Raw genomic sequence first — 21,155 nt, forward strand, 5'->3', positions numbered from 1 at the left:
TAATACGGAGGGGAAACCATTTATCGTGCAAAATAGAAGGTATTTGTAATACAATGACTTTGAATATCAGGTTACAAAGTTTCTCAGTCACCCCAGTCAGCCGGAGGTAGTGGTACAGTCAGAGGAACAGGGGTGGGCCAAAGAGTCATTATTTTCTGAACACAGCGGTAACCACAGCGAGAGGGGGAAGGTCCTTCTCTATTTACAGAAATGCTGAGCAAGCAGGTTTTTCTGTCTTATGCTTTATCTGAGCTCTGCCTTAGAGAATGGTGTACCCTGTCTGAGGGCATGTGCAGTACAAAGCTCCTTTTGCCCAGCTGCTCTCGATTATGTCACTCAGCTTTAAAACTGGTTTCTGTAGAACCTGTCAGTTTATCAATTTCTGCTGGAGGTTAAAGCCCAGATCTTCAGCCATTTAGATTGAGGTAGCTACATGAAAGCCATGAAGCTCTACCAACTGGCAATAGCCACTTAACTCTATTACTCTGTTGTTTTCTAAACGCTATCATCACTGACGTAGCTGCGGACATCCAGGTTAAACTGTTTCCTCACTCTCTTTCCTCAGTGAGAGAACTGTTTAAGCATAGTGTGTTTTATTTTGACAGCAGTTTGCTTGAGGTTGGTTTCCTTCAATGTAGGTGGCATGTGTGTTTATTGAGAAATAAATGTTTAAAAACTTGGGTGTGCACTCAGAGTTTAAGGTGATGTGACTTATATTGCTTAGTTCTATGGCCTGAGACTGTCTCCTGCACTGATGAGCCTTGTGCTTCTGGTGTGAGAAATGGAACTGCTGACCTTGGGATTTATCCTGTTGAAGTCCTGTGCTCAAGGCAATGGAAAGAAGTTTTATTAAATAGTCTTGGAGGACACAATGCAGAAAATAGACAGACATCAGACTGGGACTAACTTTTTTTAAAAAAAAAAAAAAGTTGAATGTGCTTGCATTCCTTATATTGTTAGGGAAATACATCCTTGTGTTCTGTGCTGGGTTGGGACCAAGGCCCCATAATTGTGATGATGTCCTTTACTCTTCCAAATGATAGATTATTTGCTGGGCCTCCTGCTTCAGTATAGGGTGTTGATTTTCAGGGGTAATAAAGCCCTGCAAGGTTGGCTGGAAGTTAACTATTCAGCATGCATCATGTGTCAATTCCTAAGTGAGCACTGAAGCAGCCAAAATGAAATGGAAAGGGTACAGATCTGTTAAAAGGGAGAGAAATAAAATGCAGCTCAGTAGTGATTGACAGTTGGTCTCTTGCCAGTTATTGCAACACAGGTGGAGATACTACCAAATAAAGAGCAATATTGCATTCCCATTTCTTTTCCAGCTTTGTGGAGAGGGATGTGCACAGGGCTTGATTACAGTGCTGAGCCTGTAAGCTATGTGTAATGGCACCGAGCGCTGCTGAGACTAGCAGCTCACACGTGCTGAAGAATAAAGTGTCCAGAGAAAGTAAATGGAGCTGAAGCAGCTAACTTATAAAACAGCTACCTTACTACGGAAAGCACATTGAGGGTGGAAATGTACCGTGGCCACTGCTGAGAAGTTAGCATTTCCTCCCATATAGTATGCAGAAACACCTGTAGACCCTCAGTTCCCTCACGGAGAAATGAGAAGCAACAGTTAGCAATTATCACTGTGCCAAATAAATAGTATTTATTGTATTATTTTTTATTATATTACATATATACAGATATTATAATATTATTATAAATATATATTACAACCTTTATAATATTAAGGCAAGCTTAACTACCTTCATAGTGATAAGCCACAAGCATCTTTTTTCATAACATTCACCTTAACTGAGATCATTGTTCTGCCTCAAGGTTTATTGAGAAAAGATATTCCTTTGCCTTAAAGCAAGTAGTAGGGAATATTACAGTGTTGGCTGTGGGTTTAGATAGATCTAATTCAGTTGTTTCAGAAAGGTATAAATCTTAAATATGTTTAACCTTCAGTCTGAACCATTACCCTTTCTGACTGGAAAAAAAGCATTTCCATTTTTTTTACAAATGGTAGCATAAAGATGTTAATAATTGTTACATTTACAGACTAAAATCTCACCATTCCATTTATTATATTAATCCCCCTTGAATTCATAGGCCCCTGTAGCCCTTTGTCCATAGCTTTTAAAGAAATAATTGTCTTAAAACTTAATTTTGCTTTCCACTGAAAGTATTTGCTTAGTTGTTGAGTATGTTCCAATCTCACTGCAGGAGGTGGTTATGAACTCTAGTTTGGACAAGCCTTCAGTTTCAAACAGTAATTTTTATAATTATCACCCTGTTTCCACTAATTTTCTTTCATATTTGGAGGGAATAATGGTCCTGGTGGAAATACCTTCCTTCCCTTCTTACAGAACATAAACTATCCCCTATTTTGACATGTTTCAAACTTTTCAAAGAATCACAGCACAAAAATACCAGTGTCTTTGGAAATTAACTGTTGTTTGTTATTTCTGTTATCTAGATTGGTAATGTAAACATTTCTTTAAAAAAAATCTCAAATGGACATGAAATTATGAGGCTGTCAGTAATTATATTCTGGTAAAGTCTGCTGTAGTGATTTGCAACATGCAAATAATGAGAGGACAGAGGCAGAGCATGGATCCAGCATAAATTCTATCATGAGACCTTAGGACTTCAGTGTCTTTTTTGCTCTTGTGTTACAAACAGGGAATTCAAAGTCCATTGGAGAATGTAAGTCTCAACTGATTCTTCCTATGTCTTCTCATTTTATAGCAGTGTAACTGTGTCAACTCAGTGGAGTTACGCATACTTTATAATGAAATAAATTGCAACAAAAACTGGCTGTTGAGGTTTACTTAAGGCTTACATAAACAGATTTGCATTTGTTCATGAGGCCTTAAACTCTTGATTAAATCCTGAAAATAAATGGTAATTTAAGTGAAGGCTAAGAAGACGCATTACAGTAAATTTAGCCAAATAATTAGAACCACAAGTTCATTAAAGTAACTCCAGAAAGAAGGATGGTGCAATACTGGTCTCATGCTCCTCTCATGTGACATCCTGAGCAGCATAAGATAACTAAATGCATACTCATCAGGATTCAAAGGAAGCAACAAAACCTGACATCCTCTGATACAGGCGTGGAGCTTGTTTCAGTGAATGAAGGAATAACTGATACATGCAATTGTCTACTTAAAAACAAAATTAGACTTAAAAGAGCTCTGATCCAGTAGATAAATGTTTTGGTCTTCTTTTTGGAATTTCTATTATAATAATGAAGTATCTTTCTCTACTTGAACCTATCTGTAGCAGACTGTAATTAGCAAGGAAAATCTTTATCAGACATGACCTAAATTATAATCATTGCACAGATTACAAATGCAAACTGACCATAGTTGCTGAATGCCTACATGTGTTCCGAGTTCCTTATTGGCTGCAATATCCTGCAATAATTCTATCAGCCTGCAAGCTTTCCACATCACCTCAGTGGGCCTAAACCCAATGGTTCCCTTATCACTTGAAGAACGGACAGATTACCTCAGGATACCCAAGAGGTTGTTAAGAAGATCATAGTACAACATCTTCTGTACTTCTGTATTTTTCAGCATATTTAGTAATACCTGGCAGTCCACTGCAGAAGTAACTGAAAATTCCTTCAGTTTGGTGTTGACTCTGCTTAGGGTCCTGCTGTTTGGGATAGTAAATCATGAAGAAGCAAATGTAATCATGCAATGCCCAAAGCAGAGTATCTATGGATCTCATATCCTACACAATGATCAGTGATCCTTTTTCTACAGGAATGATGCTGTTGCACCAGGAATTCGGCAGGCAGCTTTAGGTTTTCCAATACAGTGCACTGAGTCAATGCATAACAAAAGCAATTAGGGATCTAGGCCAATGAATACAAAGAAAATTAAACAAACCCATTGATTTTTCTATATTCAGACAGTTTTGTTTATGATAACAGATCAGGCCTTCAAGAGAGCGTAACTGCAATCATAACTTCAGAAGTATCATCAGCAATACCTGCAATTCCAATTAAAGTCTTTATACCCAATAACTCTCCTTAGGAGATATGGAAGAAAATGATTAATCAGCTAAATCCACAGCAGTTCATTCCTGGTGACATTAAAGGCTCCTCACCAGAAATGTCTGTACAAGCAAGACCTTGTTAATGTTTTATAACAGGTCATCCAAGCATAGTTCACTGCACTGAACCCTAGCCATGGAATGGAATTTATGACAGCACAGGACATGGGATTCTGTGACAATATACAGTGAACCCTACAGGAAGTTCAAGTCTGTTCTTTATTTATCTGTTGTAAAATACATGAAAACTGAAGTGAAAATAGGGTCCAGTTAATGAATAAGAGGGATTTGATGAAAAAGTTCTCTTTCAAGAACTGTTGAACTGTGATTAAAAAATGGATGGCATATTTTTTTGCTAAATTTCTTGTTGTGGCCCTATGTTGCTTTATTTTCCTAAGAGTACAGCAGTGGCTGCAAACATCATGGTCTTGCAAGAGATGTTAAGAGAGCTTAGGGACAAATTTGGATATCTGAGCATAAGATGGAGATTGTTCTGCATGGAATGGAGTCTTACAAACTAAAATACTTATGTCTTCAAATACATGGCATTGAAGATTGATTGTTGATGATACTTCTTTTCAGATAGCATAGTCCTGGAATGCTGAACTGTGAAAAAAAATCGTGCATGCCATTCTTAGGCTAAGAGTATGTGAATGTGCCACCAGCACCAGTAATGAAGGTATAACTGGATAATCAACCACTTTTTACTGTTCTGTCCATCCTGGAAATTCAAAAGCAGCTGCTGTTTCAGCATCAAGCACTCTTAAGTAGCAAATTGTTTGTGAACTGCTGAAACAATTTGCAGGTCTAAGTGACGGTTTTCACTTAACAAAACATACTTTGCTGCTGCAGCACACAGGAAACTGAGATTGATAGCCATCTACTACCACCATAAATAAAAACTATTTTCACAAAAAAAGGGGCCTCCTAGGACTATAATGAACTCCAAACTTTAAGTACCTCAAGTGGTCTCTGTAGATAAATACTGTAAAGTAGTACTGACCTTCTGAGGACTGCTGGAAGAAGTGAACTCTATTAAATGTGTCCTATATAAAAGCAGGGTGAGGGCTGTGCTGATACATATGGCCACAACAATCAAATCCTGAACAGACTGACTGCCTCCTTCTGTATTTTGAATGTTGATGGAAACCTGGAAAAGTCAGATCTTTTTCTGATTTGTATCAAGAAACACCATTTGATATGTGAGGAGGGCTTATAGCAGCTATCTTACAGTAACACCTGTCCTGTTGTTGCCAGTGTCGTTATTTAAAGAGTCAGCAACTGTGATCAGCATTCAGCTCCTGCCATATTTGACTTCTGCTAACAAAGCTATACTGGCTTACAAGTTGTGCCTTTGGCAGATAGTACTTTGTCAAATGTTCAACAGCTACAGTACCAGTTATTGACATACAGCTACTTGGTATCTGCAACCAACACTCCAGATGTAATGAGTATGCCTATAGTCATCTGGGTAACAGTACACCTTGTGGAAGTGCTGAGTGCTTATTGATTGAATAGGCTGGAATAACTTTAATACTAGAGTATACAATGTAGCCGTCATAAATTTTTATTAACTGGTGTGTGTAGGTGGGGGGAAATAGAGATCATTACTAGCTTCAGATTTCCAAGTATTTACTGTTCTGAAGGGTTCATATTTTTGCTGAAAATTATGATTATTAACTAATATATATTTCTTCTGTGTGTTTCAGATGAAATATGTATAACAGAAGTCCCCAATCTTCTGATATTACAGTCCTATATTTTATTTTCCACAGATGCGGCTGTTAAGATAACAATGAAGGCAAAGTAAGCTTTTTAATACAGATTATTTCTGTATTACATTGACAACAGGCCAGCAAAGATTGGAAACCATTACATCTGACAAACATGTCAGCCCTACCTTGACACTGGCAATCTTCCTATTTTTCCTACAGTTTTGGTCCCCTAGGTTTTGCCTGGTTGAGGAACAAGTCAAAATCAAAGTAGTAGAACTGCAATAGCATTCCAGAATAAACGGTGCGGTATGCAACCCAGAGGAAATAACTCAGTGTTTGAGAGAAAGAGAAGTGAGAGCAGAGAAGGTACAACAACATTTTGTCTGAGGACACCTTTGGAAGTCACTTGAACAACACGCTACTCCACATCACTGCGAATAGCAAAGACATGAAACATTCTGCCTAGCAAAATTCAAGCAGCTGCTATTGCGTGCTTCTGCGAAATTGCCATTATTTCATATGTTCGCATGTGTTTGAATGGTCCTCTTGGCTTGTCCGAGAATTCACACTGAGCAGGCTTCATATCATGTTCTCTAATTACAGGCAATAACAACAATACCCACTCTGAGTCTCCTCATCCCAATCCAAAAGCACTGGCTCAACTTGTGGAGCTTGAAAAGTGAGTCCTGGTCCTGACAAGAAATAGTCATTACACTGTGCCTCAACATCTCTCCAGTCAATAAAGGTTTACATGGCTGCTTATTTGTAAGGACTTTTGTAGAACAACAGGAGACATGAGTCCCAGGTTGGCATTTTACTTTGGTAAGTCCTCATCTGTAGCTTCTGACCTCTATTTTCATTTTTTAAAGGCTACCTCTTGGCAGGAAGGCATGTTCAAAATATTACTCATGTGTATGCCTGATATTATTTACTAGTTATTATTTACATATCAGTCATACAACAGTCTTAAGAACTGAATTTAAGGAGGTGGTAGTATGTGCAGTACAGCCCAGAGTCAGTGTCTCATGGTGGAACAGCTGAGCAGCTCCCACACCTGCCTTTGACCACCCGTGTTCTATCCAACCCTTTAAACTGCAAGCTGAATTTCTCTGAACTTCTTTCTTGTCAGGAAAAACAAAAAACAAAAACAAAGAAAAAGAAAAAGAAAAAGGAAAAATAAATGATTTATGCTGATCCTGCATCATGATCATTGCCAGATTTCCTGTAAGAGCTCAAGAAGAGGAAACAAAATATGAATGTGAAGTGAAAAAAACTTGTAGCACTTTAAAAATCATGGCAATAAAGCTGCAGAACATTCTCTCCAACAAAGTTAGCAGGCATTCAGGAGAGACAGACCATAAAACTAAATGCATAAGTAATCCCATGACTGCAATAACAGTAATAATTAACAATAAATGCTTTTAATTATATTTCCCTTTTTGCAAAGACTTCATGATGTCTTGCTTGTAAATGTTTTAAGTTAATGATAAATTTTTGTTGGTTCTTTAACACAGACCTGTGCCCAAGGTAGTTTAGTAAATATATAATTAAAGGACTACGCAGGATTTCAGACGTCTAGTTGTCCTGAAGCCAAATGCAGGACTTACCCGTTGCTCAGGCAAAACATTGTGCAGTCAGTGGCTCAGGCAGTGCTCGAGCCTTAGAGCGTGGATCACGCATAAGGCTGGTCCTAAGAACTTGAAAGACAGAACAGATAGAGGCCAGGTGCTCTTTCAGTAGGACATGTGCTCTGGTAGCTGCTCCACCTGTGTATCTGCAAAGGGAGCACTTAAGTTGCTGTTGTAACCAGCACAGTTACAGTCAATGCGCCAGATCGCACATACGGTCTTGCATGAATAGGAGATGCACTTGATGGATGGACAGAAGGCTGTGCCAGGAAGAAAAAAGTTCTTGGAGGAAGGTAATTTTCCCATAGGTACTGGCAAGAATTGTATCTAGGTTGCCCAACTTTCCAACTTTGTATTGCTTTTAGTATAACCTTAACTGCATGCAGAACGTTTACCTGATTGTCTGCAGGTTCTGAAGTAAACTTTCTTCTATAGTGAACATTTTATGCACCTATTGGTCAGATGTAATTTCTCCCAGCAACAGTATGTCCCATTGGTCTATCGTTTTCTAGGGAGATTACATGGCCTGAAAGGAGTAATCTAAAATTATCTGTTAATGATTGTGCATGTGTAATACATGGAACTATATCACCAATAGTGGACTAAGTCAAAATCTTTTCTTTCAGTTTAGCACTAATCCGTTCCAGACTCTGTGGATTTCTGTGGATTATTAAAGAAAGCTAGAAAAATCGTGGTGTTTCATGCCCTGACATGCTATGTGCACTGCTGCTTATCAAAAAAAACACACACACACAAAAATATTTTTTTGCAAATCAGGTTACAGATTTCCTTGTGAAAATCTGGGTTACCTCTAAAGAGCCGATATCCGCACATATGAAATCTTTATAAACAGTATGTATGTATGTATGTTATTTTTATTCATGACACACAATGCATACCCACACAATGGCATGGTATATATAATATATGTATTTAAACAGCTAATACAGGTAACTTTTTTAACAGAGGTTTTCCTGAAGAGGTTTCCCAGACAAGTACTGATCTAGCCAAGGCCGTTGAATTTATACTGGGAGCTGGACTAGGTGGCCTTTAGGTGGGTCCTTAGGTGGACTAGGCAGATCCTTCCAATCCAACCCATTCTACGGTTCCGTAATTCTGTGATTCTACATTCTGGGATAAAAGGAAAAAATAGCAAAGTATCATAGAATCATAGAATGGCCACTATACAAATCTTCTAGGCACGCGTCTCAGAATTCTGTAGAATGCCAGTCACTATGGTTTATGTAACTGATAGATACCAAGTTCTTAGACTTGCCTCTTCTTCCAGATATTCAAAATAATATAAAAGAAAATATTTGGATAAGAACGCTAGAATTCAACCATCCCCTCTTGCAGTGTTCACCAGACACTGATCTCCCTGATTTCGCCAATCAGCTGATCTTTGTGGGGTCATAAAAATATGAAACTTGTACACAGTAGACAAGAGTTGGTGTGGAGCTTGTAGGGCAGCAGATAATACCAAGTAGATACAGACATACATCCTGTTCTAGCTATTTCCTCTGAAAATATAAAGATAACAAAGGAAGAAGCTGACATCTTTGTGTGACAGATGTAAGGTTTAAAGGTTGTTAGTATCAGTTCACAATTCAGCACATTACAGTTTTCAAACATTGCACTTTACAATTACCACTATTGTTCTTTAACTCCTTGTATCGTCCCTTTCCCTCTTGAAACAGTCAAGAGATGAGGAGGATTAACAGGGCAGTTGTCTGTCAGAGGCACAGCCCTATTTATTTTCCTTTAAAACTTTACAGTCAGTCACGGATATTGTTTCATTAGCATACCTATCAAAAGGGCTCTGCAGAAATGTTTTTCTCTTGCATAACAGCACACATCTGGTTTGCCCTAGGCATGACAGTAAAGCCCTTTCATGCACAGAACAAGTCATTGTGCAATGGAGGCATGCTGAGTCGTCTGATACAGAGAAGATTTCTTCAAATGATTGATATCACTACAGGAATAAGCAGTTGATTTCATAAGACTTGTTTTAATAGAAGAGACCAGAAAAGGCCACATTGTAGCCATCTGAATTCTGCACCTCCTTGGGTCAATCATTTGGTCCTGATGTGGGACAATGTGGTAGGAGATCTGGGTGTGTAACAAGTTCACTAAGCAGCTTTCAACTCTTTGGGGAGCAAGTCAGAACTCTCCAGCAAGCTGGGTGTAGGTCACAGTCTGCCAAATGGATAGTCTTGCACTAGATAATCTAGTGGTCCTTTTTGGCCTTCATTTATAATCTGAATCAACTGTTTCTGGAAAATAGTTATCTACTCAATGCTGCACATAAGCATCCCTTCTAATCCTTGGTTTCACATCTGCACTTTATTAATTCCTTCACTTCTTCACACAAGAGGAGTTTTCTTTATTAAGGAAGGGAAATGTACGATTCACGCTTTTCTATGATTAGTTCAGTATTCATTTTTGTCTGTTTGCTACTTCACAGCTCTCCCTGGGAGAGGCTACCAACACTCTGGCTGGATATTCTCTGCCTTCTTCAAGACTGCCATGAGAAACCCAGAGCTGAAAGAGAACATCTACACTTTGGTATTACTCCCAAACTCAGCTGAATGTTGTGTCAAGAAGGCTTATCAGGTTATCTTAATGAATAGAGTGTCACTGAGGTGATTCTTTACAAGCAAAAAAAAAAACATTGGGAAATTTTAGTGATACAAATGGCTAGTACAGGTTGAACTAGAGATATGGATACAGATCGTTTGGACGTTTGCATAACATTACTTTTTTCATGTAAATAAAATGCACCATAAACCAGGTTATTTTGAGACTTAGAATTAAACCGCTTTGTTTTGTAACGTAACTCTCAGAAATTGTAGAGGTAGCGCTGGGAAACATCACACCCATTGCTAAGAGAGGAAAAGGAGAACCTCAAAAGTTACAGCTCAGTCAGTCTGATTTTGTATTTGAAAGCTGTTAGGACAAATCAGGAACCATTCATTTAAAAGCTCCCATCTAACCTGACAGTACAATGAGATGGGTGAAGCAATAGGAAAAAAGTAGAGAAAAAAACACTATGAAAAATGCCAGGGGGGGAAGCAAATGGTCAGTAAAACCCATAAATTAATGAAAAATAAGCAACCCACCAACACTGTCTAGATAGAAGGTGCTGGAACGGACATTTTTAATTCTTGCATTGTATTTTGGTCCTGCAGTGGTAACTTTAGCAATATTTCAATTTGAATTACAAGCTACTGGAGATACAGTTCTTCAACTAAAAATTAGACCTGTAACAGTTTAAAGTGAACCTTTGTACTTTTTAAATGCAACATGCATCATCATTCTTCATGTACTGCCCTATACCAGAAAACAAGAACGCGTGTGGCAGACAACTCCTAGAATGAAAACAATTGTCTGAGCAGAACTACTAACAAGAACAATAGCATTGTTACATTAGCAAGGCTATCAAGCAGTAACATGAAGAAATCAAAAGGACATAAACTTAACTTCAAACTTTTTTATATTACATGAGAAAACATCCATACTGATAAAAACTTTATTACTGTATTATAAAACACTGCACAGTCTCTTAGGGATTTATGTATTAAAGACTAGGTAACAATTAATTTTAACTTGACTGAATGTCTATTACTTATGAGGGTTTTTTATGTTGCAGGATTTCTATGCTGAATGGCTGCCTTAACTTCATGGGCATTTACCCTTCTTAGTGGAGGATGAACACAGCAAACCCAGTCATGTAGATGTGGCACCAGGGAAAAGCAGTGGAGTTCATAAAGTTAATTCACATTAATTATATGGGCAAATAGCCATCGCATGCGGCAACTCTTCTGTCATCGTGATTGACATTAAGGCCATCAAAGGGACAATCATTGTCTGTTTTGACAAGTTAAATTATTACACTGGTTTATTTGGATGAGTATGTTTTCATCTGGTGACAACACATGAAGGCTGGCTGACTAGGCATGCCCCTGAATACTCTGGCCTAGAAGAGGAACCCGAGTTTCACGTTGCCAGCACCCAGACAGGGTAGCAGAGGGGCCAGTCACTTGTTACCTTTTCTTCAGGTGCCTCAGCCAAGTCACTCAGCAGCTGTGCTCTAGCTTTTAGGCACTGCTTGGCCGTTTTCTTCTTCATCTGTTGGGATTTGAAGTTAGAGGGGGGGAAACTGGGCACCACAGAAAGGAACAGTAGCCTTGCTAAGCGGTATTTCAGTGCAGCTTTAGACGCCACTTCATGATGCTTATTTTGCGTACTACTCTGTTTAAACTGGAAAAGGCGAACAACGCGGTGTGCGTGCCCTGCGTTGACAGAGAGGCTGTGTAACGGAGGGGGCTGGCTCCGCGAGGGGCGCAGAATCCCAGGGGTGCCGAGTGCCGTGGTGACACAGCCCGGCAGGTGGGGTGCCCGTGCTCCTGTGGGCCGCCACCGCAGGGCTCGCTCGGTAACTTCCCGGCGAGCCGCACGCCGAGCGCGGTCACTCGCACCAAACGCCGCCACGCACGGACCGAGCGCGCCCGGCAGAGGAAACGCGCGTTCGCCATCAGGGCCAGGCCGCGCCCCGCGTTCCCGGCCCCAGTGGCAGCAAAGGCCGCGCCGGCCGCCAGCCCCCTGCTGCGGGGCGCCTGCACCGACCCGCCTCGCCCCGCACACCGCCGGGCCTCACCACGGCTCCACCCGCGCGTTCCTTCCACCGCCACGCGCCCCCGCGCGCCCCTCCGCGGCGGAACTGCCCCGGCCGCCTCCCCATCGCTACAGCGCCCCCGGGCGGGCGCCTGCCGGCCGCCACGGCGCCTCCCACCGCCTCCCGGGATCGCGGCAGCGCTCCGGCCCGGGGAGGCCGCCGGAGCCGCCGCCTCCCGCGGCGCCCCCACCCGGCGCGGGCACTACCGGCTGCCCGGCAGCGCCGGGACGGTGCAGGCCCTGGGCGGGGAGCGGGGCAGCCCCCGCCGCAGCCGCGGCTCGTAGCGGCAGCACCGGCGCGCGGGCGCTGGCGCAACGACCACAGCTCCCAGAACGCACGGCGCCGCCCTGCCCCGCCCCGCCGTGTGAAAGGTGACCTGTACGTCACTTCCCTCGCGCGGGGCAGGACGGGAATGCGAGTCGCGATTGGCCGGCGCTCACCCTGCTTTCCACCGTGCTGGTGAGCAGGAAGCGGTAACGGCGGAGCGGGCGCGGCGGGGTGAGCGGCTCCTCACGGTGAGTACTTAGCGGAATCACCTACCCACCCCGCGGGGCGCCGCGCCGCCGGGCCGCGACCCGGCCGGGAATTGAAAAGGATCGATTTAATGCGCGCTTTGATGACGTAATAAGGACCAACGAGGCGGCGGTGCTGCCGAGCGGGCGGCTCGGGCCGGCACCGGCCGATCCCGCTCCTCGGGGGGGGTGCCCCGATGGGACGTTCTCGCCCGCCGGCGGCCGCTCGCAGCGCTCTCGGAGCGCCCGTGCCCGGCGGGCACTCGGCGCTGGCTAGGCCTTCCGTCTTCTCCCGCTCCTGGGACTCGGCGGCCGCTCATTGGCTCCTCGGCGTGGGGCGGGCTCTGCCGCCGCGTTACGATTGGTGGGGGCTCTGCTGACTGCCATCAGCGCCCGCTAATGGGGCCGCGACTGGGGTGCGGGGGGCCCGTGGCTCGCCGCGGGGCGCGATAGCCGGGGCTGGGCGGGGGCGGGGCCTGCGGGAGCGCGCCAGAGTCGCGGGGCGGGCGGGGCGGCCGCCCAGGGCAGCGGGACCCTCACCCCTCCTGCCCGGCCTGTGGCGGGGCCGCCCCCCTCAGCGACGCCGGGGACCCGGGGCTGGCTGGGCGTCCTCGCCCTGCGGTTGTTCCCGCTTGGGGAAAAGCGCGCGGCGAAGCGCACGAGGAGGCCCTGGAGGCGACCGCTGCGGTGCCCCGCCAGGCAGCCCTCGGATCCCCCTGCCCCTGTATGGCTGCAGCGAGATGGCGGCCGTTTGGCCAGCGCTTATTCTGCCTCTCTGGGTCATCCGAATTGCCATGACACTGCTCTGACTGCTTGCGTTCCTGTATCGGCCACGTAGGCAAAGAAAGCACGTGTCTAGCGCCTCAAATGCAGGGAGTCCCTGTGGCAGCCCAGGAGGATAACGATAATAGGGCTTCACTGAGGTAGACTGATAAAAACAGATGTACAGATCGCAGTGCATCACATGAGATGCATCCCGTTACAAGCTGGTAAGGTTAAGTCAGTAGTTGGCTGGGTCTTCCAAGAAAATCAAGGTAAACACCTTGAAGGAGTCTGGTTTCCATCAGTTGTCTAAACAGCTGAAGTAGTGCAGTTCCCATCACATGGCCATGTGCCTACTCGTAAGTGGCAACTTGGATCTCGCTTCTGTCTTGCACGGCTTCTTGGTTTTCTCAACTGTACCTCTCAGTTCTTCCTCCAAAGTAGTCATGCTCTTACTGAATACATATGGTTCTATTGGGCTTTTTTCTGCAATGTGAGTTTTTAAAATGAGAATACTCAATGCTGCAACTGCTTTTACATACACGCTAAGTTCACACTTTAGTTGTGTTAATTCATGACAAAGTAGTCATCATAAGCTGTATGTTTTGTCATTCATGTTTTTAGAGTGTTCTGAGAAAGGCTTTTTAAAATTTCTTGGATTTCATCGGGGGCAGGTTACTCTATTATTGTGATAAGGGTTTTGGTAAGATACCCCTACAAACGTTTGGAAGTAAATTGCATTTGGGTAAGTGGAAATCCTGAGAGTTAAAAGTCAAAATTTTGTTGTTGAAGGCATCTGCTGCCTTCTACCTCACCTTCCCTCTTGCCCTCACAGGCTGATCTTCTCTGTTCCTTTTAAGACCCTGATAGGTATTTCAGCATCTTTGCAAAGCTGTAACAGCAGTGTCATGTTTTAATCCCAGCCGGCAACTAAGCACCACGCAGCTGCTCGCTGACTCCCCTTCAGTGAGATGGGAGAGAGAATTGGAAGGGTAAATGTGAGAAAACTCATGGGTTGAGACAAAGACGGTTCAACAGGTAAAGCAAAAGCAGTGCACGCAAGCAAAACAGAACAAGGAACTCATTCACCACTTCCCATGGGCAAGCGAGTGTTCAGACATCTCCAGGAAAGCTGGGCTCCATCACTCATAACAGTTATTAGGGAAGGCAGACATCATCACTCTGAATGTCCACCCCTTCCTTCTTCCCCCAGCCTTATATGCTGAGCGTGGCATACAATGGTATGGAGTATCCCTTTTGTCAGTCTGAGTCAGCTGCGTCCCCTTCCAACTTCTTGAGCACCCCCCAGCCTACTCACAGGTGGGGTGAGAGGCAGAAAAGGCCTTGTCTCTGTGTAAGTGCTGCTCAGCAGTAATGCAGACATCTCTGTGTTATCAAACCTGTTTTGAGCACAGATCCAAAACACAGCCCCATACTAGCTATTGTGAAGAAAATTAAGTCTGTCCCAGCCAAAACCAGAACAAGCAGGTAGAACTAGACTTCCATAAGTGGTTGCTTCTGCTCTTTTTTTTTTTTATGCCCTTGGCAAAATGATTTCTCCATATGCCAGTTTTTCTGAGATGAAAGAAAGAGTGTGTTTTGTGGTGAAAGTAGGAATTCATAGTTTCCTTTACTTGATGTCTGTTAGTCACAAGAAAATAACTTTGCTTTTATCATAACTGGGTAGTTCTCCACTCTATTTCTGTCAAACCCTATTATCCTGGTTTCAGCTGGGATAGTTACTTTTCTTCTTAGTAGCTGGTACAGTGCTGTGTTTTGGATTTAATATGAAAATAGTGTTGATAGCGACAACTAAAACATCAGTGTGTTAAGTAGTGCTTACTCTGTAAGTCACAGACTTTCCCATTTCCCATGCTTTGCTAGTGAACAGGTGCACAAGAAGCCAGGAGGGAGCGGGGCCAGGACAGCTGACCTGAACTAACCAAAGGGATATTCCATACCATAGAACGTCATGCTCAGCATAGAAACTGAGGGGAGTTTGCCAGGAGGGGCTGATCACTGCTTGGGGACTGGCTGGGCATCAGTCAGCAGGTGGTGCCACACTTGGGTTGTTTGTGGTTTGCTTTTTTTTGTTTTCTTTTTCCCTTGGAAAATAGCTGTGTGTGTGTTTGTTGTAAGTGAGGTAGAACTTACACAGCAGCACAGGGGAGTTAGCAGGCGTGGTGGCATCGACTTAGATGTGGTTAGTACATGCGAGGACCAATTTTGCACTCAGGACTTTCCAATTCCAATCACACACAAAAAGAATCTGCACCAGAAGTCAGGGAGCACCTGCTCTCTAATTTCTTCCAGCACCCTGACGAAAACTGCTTTTTTGCCACACCAGAAATTCCTGTCTTTATAGTCAATGTTTGGTTTGATACTACCTGCTCTCCTAACTTCCTTCCTTTTCTCCGTACTAGGTATAACAGTATAGTGAAGGGTATGTCTCAAATTCCTTTAAGATTCAGGCAAGCCTGTCAGAAACCCCATGTTCTTCAAAGTGGATTAGGCTGTGTAAGCAAGCAATGTTTCTGTGCTAATGTGACTTTGAGCTATCTTTGCTTTTTCTGCGCCGTTCTCGGTCTGAGCCATGGGAGTTGAAGATGCGTGCTACTGCACAGATATAAAGTCATGTTGCCTGGACTTCATTTGTGAAATGCTTTCATTGAGGCACTGGGGCTCTCTCCTGAGGTTCTTTTGCATAAACAGCAGACTTAACATCTGCGTTTCCTCCACAGACAGAATTCTGCTAAACCTCTTCAGGTCTGAGACCCTTTGCAACACCCACCCCCAGCTATGTTTATTGTATAAGTAAGGGGGGAAGGGCCATCAGATCACAAGCGTATGTGCCTCTTTCAAAAGGTTCACAAAGATTCTTTCACCTGGCAGGGGAGAAGTAGGCTGGGTGAATAAGATGCTCTTTAGTTTTGAATGTGATAGCACATTAAACCCCTGGCAACTCCTATGTACTCAGAGACTGAAAAGGGCTGCTTTGTTACATCCTTACATCTTGTAAGTAAAAATCTTGTAAAGAAGTAAACATCTTGTGTTCACTAGGCACAAAATCTCATTTGAAATATGACCATTTTTAAGAACTGTTCTCCCACCAAGTGGATTGGTGGAATTCCAAGAAGTAACTACAAATACTCTGATATTATGCTGCTGTGGTGTTGAATTGCTGTGGAGAGGTTACATCCCTGCTGTATTTTCTTTAAGGAAGGTGGGTCCCTGCTGAATCTGTGGAATAAAGCAATACACTTACCCACATTGACTGTATTTTCATTAACCCTACCATTTCCTACCTGTCAGCTAAAATCAGGTAAACCCGTTACCAAGACAGTTTAGTGTTTCTATTGGTTTCGTAGTCCCTGAAAAGTGCCAGTTACTTCATGTTTGTATACCAGCCTGACTATGCATACTATTTACTGAGCGGTGCGGTATTCTTACTGTCATACCACATCTTTTGCAGACGAGGCCTTTTGCCATGGAAGCTGAAGAAACGATGGAATGTATCCAGGAATTCCCTGAACACTATAAAGTTATTCTGGATAGACTAAATGAGCAACGTGAGCAGGATCAGTTTACAGATATCACTCTGATTGTCGATGGTACGTACACACCTGAGAACCAGTTGGTATATAGAGAATTGTGAAGGCTGGGCTGGGAAGCTGTTTGGTTTGTCACAGGTCAGCTGTCAAACAGGGCTGCTAATAAGTACTTGGTTCTGTCCCAGTGTGTGGGTTTCTTGCAGAGTTTCATTTTAAATCTTGGGGATGAAGAGAGTCTCCAGAAGTGATTAATAATTTTATTAATAAATTAATCCAGTGATTAATAATTTTGCTTCTGCTTTTCCAAATGAGGGGCTAAATATTTTCAGACAGAAGCCCACTTTGAAACTGCTGTGTGGCGTTTAACATGTTAAGGATTTCCAAAACATTGTTAACATATTTTTCCCTAACTTGAGCTGAATGTTTTGCATGCAGAGAACTTGTACAAACTTGTGTTTAACAAAAACAACAACAACAAAAACAAAACAAAAAAAACCCACCACCACAACCCCACACACACCTTGAAACAAGATTTACTTCTTGCTTCTCTGGTATCTGCCTACTGTTTTAATATGAAGATGATGAGGGGACTGGAGCATCTCTGTGACGAGGAAAGGCTGGGAGAGCTGGGCCTGTGTAGCCTGGAGAAGGAATGGGAGGGGATCTGATCAATGCATACAGGTATCTTAAGGGCGAGTGTCAGGCGAATGGGGCCAGGCCCCTTTCAGTAGAGCCCAGTGACAGGACAAGGGGCAATGGGCACAAACTGCAACCCAGGAAGTTCCACCTGAATCTGAGGAGGAACTTTACTTTGGGGGTGGCAGAGCACTGGAACAGGCTGCCCAGAGAGAGTCTGTGGAGTCTCTATCTCTGGAGATACTCAAAACCCGCCTGGATGCATCCTGTGCAGCGTGCTGTAGGTGAACCTGCTTTAGCAGGGGCTTGGACTAGATGATCTCCCAAGATCCCTTCCAATGCCAGCCTTCTGTGATATAGTTAAAATAGGGTAGAAGCACTCACTTCTCTTATGTGTTCTAAGGACATAAGTATTAGTTTAAAAGGATGACAGAGATACAAGGGCTTGTTATTTCCTTAGAAAAGGTGGTGTCTGATGGATTACCTAGATTGCTTCTTATCCCAAACATGTCTTAGAACAGATGAGTTCAAGTACAACAGGCCGTGTCCACTAGGACAGACTTAGCTAAGGGAGTACCACCAGATCTTTAAAAGGGTAGTAAAGACTTGCTTGAAGGAAAAGGATTCCACAGAACACAAATTGAAAAAAAGTCAATAAAGAGAAAAATTACTCTTCAGAAACTGCCATAGTTTCACTGACAGCGCTTGCACAAAACTTATCCTTCATGTTTGTTCCTGCTCTGGCATTTCCAAGTCCATGTGTTGAGCTCAAAGCTGTTGTGTAGATCTAATCTATGTCAATTCTCTTACCATAGTCCCATGGGGCCTTATGACTGTCCATGCCTGTGCCTGGGAGAACGCTGTTGCCTTGTTGGGGGATACGTAGTCTGGAAAACACAAAGAACAGAGCAGAACCACTTCTGTTCTGCAGTGGTGTTTATGCTGGCAGAAATAGTCATAAAATACATCAGTCTGTGTCACATCTCACCAAGAAGGAGGGAGGAGTGACTCTGATTCACTGATTCTTTTGGTTGGAGTAGGGTATACACAGTAGCAGAGGTCCATAGGCAAACAGACTTTTATTCCATAGACAGGGATGGGAGCGGGGAGAGAGAGAGATCACCAGTCCTGGATCCAGCACTGGGGCTGCCGATGGGGGGTGTTTTGTGTAGGAGCACTCATCCTGAAGTCCCTTCTTTTATTTGGCACTTGCCTTCCTCTTTGGACCATCTCTTATGAGAATCAGCCTCACTTGCCATGTAACAAAGCATGCATGCTCCTGATGGGTGTGGGTCGGCAAGTCTTTTTGGTCTTGAATTGAGCCATATTACCTTTCCTCCAGTTACTGCAGAAATCTGCTGACTCTGTTCGCTGCTTCTTGGGCCATTATTTACCCTTCGGCAGGCTGTTCCCTCTTAACAGTCTTTAGTTCATACAAAGTAACCTTTTGCTTGATCTTGACAGTGTTGGAGACATTACTCGAGTTTTTGAGACCTTCCTGGGACAGGCTAAGGGGATCTCCACCCCCTGTTCCCTTAAGGAATTTCATCTCCTGCTGGTGTTTGCACCTTTCTGAGCTTTCCATGGTGTCAAGTTGACTGTTTTTCCCATTGGTCTCCTACAGTCTGTAAAAGTGACAAAAACCAAGGAAGACCTGGGTAAAACCTGAGACCAGAGCCCAATAAAAAAAATAGCAACAAAGTTTGTGTAGGACTCGCATAACTTAAATATGTGAGAAGAGAAACGCTAGAGTGAGTGGGTCCTCCAGCTGATTGAGTTGCAGAGTTTCAGCAAGGTCAGTGATGCCAGCAAGGGTCTGCATGAGATGGGACAGGCTAGCTGCAGTAGTATCCCATGTTACAAGGAGGCATACTAAGGGACTAGGTGCTGCTGGAATAAATTTGCAGACTGAGTGGTCTCTTTTCTGCATCTGCACTTATTCTGCGCTGTGAGTGAAGAAGGTATTATCCTAAATCAAAACTTTTGTCTCTCCTTGTAGGTCACCATTTCAAAGCTCATAAGGCTGTTCTTGCTGCCTGTAGCCAATTCTTCTACAAATTCTTCCAAGATTTCACGCAGGAGCCCTTGGTGGAGATTGAAGGTAATTGATTTGTGCAAATAAGAACCTTCAGAGTTGGGTGCCCAAGCTAGAAATGAATGTAGTATCCTTTGTATGGGCTTACTTACATGCTTGGTCGTATCAATTAGCTTTCCAGATCTTAGCTCTTGAGTTGTTCTAAGGCAGCTACCACCAGTGGAAAAAAGCATCCCCTGAAGAAAAATTAAGAACAGTCCTGAATTAAATCTTTTGGAAGGGAAAGTTTGAGGTTCTGTGGGTGGGTTGTGTTTTTTGGGGTTGGGTTTTTTTTTTTTTGCCTTCCCCCCAATACATGACTAACAGAGGTAGGCGGACCTTGTATGTTTTTAGGACTAGCAGTATGACATACAATCTTTTCCCTTGAAACAGCCATTCCAGTCAGATGGAAAAGGCTACCTGTGATGGCCAATGGCGGATGCCTTGTTTGGGATGCAAGAGCAGGATAGACATGGAGCAATACTTGCCTGATAGGCAGGCAGCAAATTCCTGGAGCAGCCTCCAGTAACTTGCTGCTCAGAGGTCTCTTGAGAGAGATACTGTATTTTTGTGTTTAAATCTGTATATTTTATTATTCAAACAACGTTTTGTCCCTTTTTATCCTTCCTTTTATCTTTGTCGTGGCATAACTCTGTAGTTGCTCCAGATTCACGTGTTTCTATAGTAGACTTTATTTTCCAGCATGAGCCTTTTAAGGGTGTTACCTTCATGAAACTGGCAGGTACAATACTGTGAGCCAAATGGTGAGCAGGCAAGCGTGCAAGATTCATCAGATAGATGAGACTGAGGAATTTTGAAAAGAAACTGTTGTTTTTCTTGCCTCTATACAGGTGTAAGTAACATGGCATTTCGTCACCTAATTGAGTTCACCTATACAGCAAAACTAATGGTCCAAGGTGAGGAAGAAGCAAATGATGTTTGGAAAGCAGCTGAGTATCTACAAATGTTAGAAGCGATCAAAGCACTTGAAACCAGGTAAGCATATAAACCTCTTTTTCTTCCCACCACTGAAATGTAAAGTCACAAGAATCCTTTTATGAGAGCTGGCTGCCTGTATTTTGCAGTGCTGTTCCTTATCCTGGAATCTGCTAAACTTGTGTGGGACTATATACTCTCCTATTATAAGATATGGGTCAGAATTATACAGGCTGAAAAATGAATGTCACATTCTTTGGGCTGGAACTCAATGAAAAGTGACATGGCTGGTCAGTGTTGCAGGTATTGTAGGGCTGTGACTTTGTGATTACTAATATCAGGTCTCTGTACTATCTGACGGCCCACACCTGATTGACAGCTGGGTGTGACGTGCCTCAGGTAACTAGATGATGATGTACCTCAGGTATCACTAGACCACATTAACAAGCTTATGCTAGTGTTTTGGTTTCATGCATCTTTCTTCTATTTCTGGGAGAATAATCAGTGATCTTAGAGCTTCTTGCTGTAAAATTAACGTCTCAACTTTTGAATGAATGTAACTGTTGTAATCAGTTTTATACAGGAACAGTATTTAATCAGATGT

The 21,155-nt window shown here is 43.3% G+C and overlaps 1 protein-coding gene across 1 annotated transcript in view; it reads left to right on the forward strand.

The window, feature by feature from the left end:
* Positions 1 to 106: 106 nt before the first annotated feature.
* Positions 107 to 21,155, forward strand: part of ZNF131 (zinc finger protein 131) — a 33,562-nt gene continuing 12,513 nt past the window's right edge. Inside the window, 4 exon segments of the mRNA XM_080372183.1 lie at positions 107 to 12,595; positions 16,827 to 16,965; positions 19,541 to 19,642; positions 20,467 to 20,611. Of these exon segments, the coding sequence (XP_080228309.1) occupies positions 16,842 to 16,965; positions 19,541 to 19,642; positions 20,467 to 20,611 (371 nt within the window). The 5' untranslated portion in view covers positions 107 to 12,595; positions 16,827 to 16,841.

The sequence above is a fragment of the Falco punctatus genome (assembly GCF_963210335.1).
Source record: "Falco punctatus genome assembly, chromosome: Z".
Lineage (NCBI taxonomy): Eukaryota > Metazoa > Chordata > Aves > Falconiformes > Falconidae > Falco > Falco punctatus.